A 3,198-nucleotide genomic window follows, 5' to 3' on the forward strand; every position below is an offset into this window, starting at 1 on the left:
ACTCAAAAGGGAAGGATGAAGTTGAAAGTTGGTGTGGTAAAGCTGTAATCAATCAGGGAATCTAATGAGAAGTGGTGGGGGGGAATAGGATCATTTTAATGTCTGTGCCTTAGAGGGATTAGCAACGACAATATGGGCACAGGAGTGTCCTAAGAGGAGGAAGTTCACAGTGATCTTGATGAAAGGTAATTAAATTGGGTGTGTAGACAGGCAAGGGCTTTATAGTTGGGCAAAGTCAGTGGCAGAACCAGGAATATAAGCCAGGTCTCCTGGCTCCCTATTAAGTGCCCTAGTTTCTGGAAGAGTGTAATTCTGGCTTTCTCTGTAAAGATGTTTTATAGCTTGCTCTATAACAATGGTTTCCTTCTAAAACCTCTTTGTGCATGTAGTGCAGTGTCAACAGTGGCTAGGAGCCAAAAGCCTTGTCCTTGGAATCTGAATGTATGCCCTGGTGGCATGAATTTTGCAGAATTGAAATTGCTGAGCCAAAGCTGTGAGATAAAATACAGTGGAGAGGGGAGTGGAAGAGAAGTGATCCGGTTCCCCCTGTCCTTAGCTAACCCAGGGATGAATCACGGTGAAAACAAATCAGGCTTGAGCAACTATGCAATGATAGAAACCAGTACTGCCAGTGCAAACAAAGCCATCTGCCCTCTTTACCAGAAGGCCTGGGCAACACCAGCTACTTTGCAAAGCTGCTTCTGTAGTGGTTTGTGTTGCCCTGCAGGATGGCACAGCCCATTTTCTCTGAACAGCTCCTTTTTGCCAAAAACACTCACTAGTTCTCCCCTACTCCCCCATTAACCCTTCCCAGTCCATAGCATGGGCAACTGGTGCCACCTGAGCCTAGGGGGACAGCAGTGGCTGATCACTGACCGGTGCAGGGTTGGGGTCCCACAGCTGCTGATTGCCGACCTGTGGCGTACTGCCGATCCCAGAAGCATTGGCAGCAAAACCAGAAGCACCAGTGGCAAAAACAGAAGTGCTTCTGGAGCTTCTTTTGGCACCCCCAATCCCTGGCTGGTAACAGCCAATCTCGGGGGGGGGGGGCACGTGCCCCCCTCCCCATGCCCTCCCTACACATTGCCTAATGTCCATAGTATGTGAAAGGCTGTAAATGCAGCACCCCTCCTACTTTTCATTCACCCTTCAGCATAAGGCAAGTATTTCACAGGGTGATATCTTTTATTGGATCAACCATGTTGTTGGGATACAGTTAGACAAGCTTTCAAATATAAGGCACTTTTCCTTAGATCTCAGATCATAGGAAGTGAGGCACAGCAAATGAAGCATAGCATAGAGGGGCAGGGAAAAATTCTCAGGGGTACTAGATACACCGTGAGCAGAAGAAAAGCTCGGAGATCAAGGCCTGTCAAAATGGGGAACAGTCTGTGTGTGGTGGGAGGGTTACTTCACCCTTCAGTAGTGTAAGAATGATAATGTAGCTGTGATGGTTCAGGCATGATGCAGGAGGCAGGGATTTCTTAGCGGGATATCCTTTATTGGACTGTGTCTTTGGGATATACAGTTAGACAAGCTTCCCAATGTAAAACATTCTTCCTCAGGTCTCTCATCACCCTAAGAAATCCTTCACCCTTCAGTGGAGCTGGGCCTCGACTCTGCTCAGTTAATTTTATGATGGAAACCTCTCTCTAAACCACTGCCTCTCCACCCCTTTTTATTTTTAGACTTGAGACCCCCCCACTTAGTTCTCCTTTGTCTTTTTGAATGTAGGAAACAAGCAGAGCCATGTTTCTGTTGCAAAGGCCTTGGCCCATAGCAGAGGGGAGCAAGTTTGAATAGGGGTGATTCCCCCTCTGAACTCTCTGGGCTGGTCCCTCAAATCAGGGCTATGCACCTGGGATGTGGAGGCAGGCTGGGGGCCATGGAGGGCAAGAGAATCCCACCCCCGCAGAGCAATCTCCATGTAGGCAAATGGGTTCCCCCAAAAGCCGCCACATGCAGAGGGTGGGGGAAGCCTCAGGGCTGGGGGCACCACTGTTGCCAGGTCTTAAAAAATGAAATTATCATATTGGAAGCTCAAAATGATCATATTTGCTGAAAAACTACTGTACACTGAAAAAAAATGTGCAAATAAGTTGTCTTATTTACTGGATATTACTCACTATACTTGCTAGTGAGCGAGTGAGAACCAGGTCCTCAAATTTGAAGCATTTCCTTATTTTGAGGCAAGCCATCATGAGAAAGTGCCGACAGCAACCCCCCAAAGCCAGTTAAGACTCCCTGAGAGTGACTTTGCATCAATGAATTGCTTCAGAAATTAGCCAACGTTTCGAAGGTCTGTTGGTCTACGGACATAGGCGAAGCTCTTTGAGTAAATCCGGTATCTTTTATTAGACGCTTTTCCTGTTATGGATCCGACATGGTGCAAGGGTTGAAACGATGGCACAACTTCGGTGACGACAGTACAACTGGCGACACTGCGGGACTCCCCTCTCCGCGCCCACCCCCCTGCAACTCATAAACTGCACCCCGCGAGAGCACGCTGGGAAATGCAGTTCGCAGCGCGGGGGGGGGATTGCCTCTGACTCCGCCCTCTTCCCTCGTCCGCGGCAGGGAAACTACCCCTCCCGGCATGCCGTGCGCGGCGTGTGACGCCACCGAAGCCCGCCCCCTCCCCGTGCGCGGCCGTTGCCGCGGCGCTTTCCCGCTGCCGGTGTTGGGGGCAGCTGCGGTCCTTCACTGCCGCCCCCCACAAGCGGCTCGAGCCGGGCGGGGGCTGCCTCCCCCTTCCCCCCGCGCCCGGGGTGATGCCGCCGCCCGCTGCCGCTCCCTGAGGGCTCCCGGCTGCCAGGATGTGGCAGAGCATCGGCCTTACGCTGCTGGTCATCGTGGCCACGCTGGCCTGCGTGTTGCTCTTCATGCTGTGCGGTGAGTCCCCCCCCGCCCCATACGCCTGCTCCTGTCGCGGGGTAAACCCCGCGGTGTGTCTGCTCCTATCGCGGGGTAACCGCCCCCCTCCCCCATGCGCCCGCTCCTGTCTCGGGGTAACAGCGCCCTGCGGCCCCCACGAGCTGTAGCAGGGGCTGCAACAGGTGGAGAGAGGGGAGAGCTCCAGGGGTGGGCGTGGCGGTGGGGGGAGGGGGTGCTTCAGTCCCTCCAGGAACTGTCAGGATCAGGGCTCCTCCACAGCCCCTGCCTGCACCATGTCCAGATCTGGGTTGGGCTGTACATCCC

The 3,198-nt window shown here is 53.1% G+C and overlaps 1 protein-coding gene across 1 annotated transcript in view; it reads left to right on the plus strand.

Moving 5' to 3' along the window:
- The first annotated feature begins 2,665 nt into the window (after positions 1–2,665).
- Positions 2,666–3,198, plus strand: part of SMIM13 (small integral membrane protein 13) — a 27,922-nt gene continuing 27,389 nt past the window's right edge. The window contains exon 1 of the mRNA XM_019522580.1: positions 2,666–2,892. Coding sequence (XP_019378125.1) covers positions 2,817–2,892 — 76 coding nt within the window. The 5' untranslated portion in view covers positions 2,666–2,816. The remainder of the gene's footprint in view (positions 2,893–3,198) is intronic.

Source organism: Gavialis gangeticus, unplaced genomic scaffold, assembly GCF_001723915.1.
Source record: "Gavialis gangeticus isolate Ggan-Ray unplaced genomic scaffold, GavGan_comp1, whole genome shotgun sequence".
Taxonomy (NCBI): Eukaryota; Metazoa; Chordata; order Crocodylia; family Gavialidae; genus Gavialis; species Gavialis gangeticus.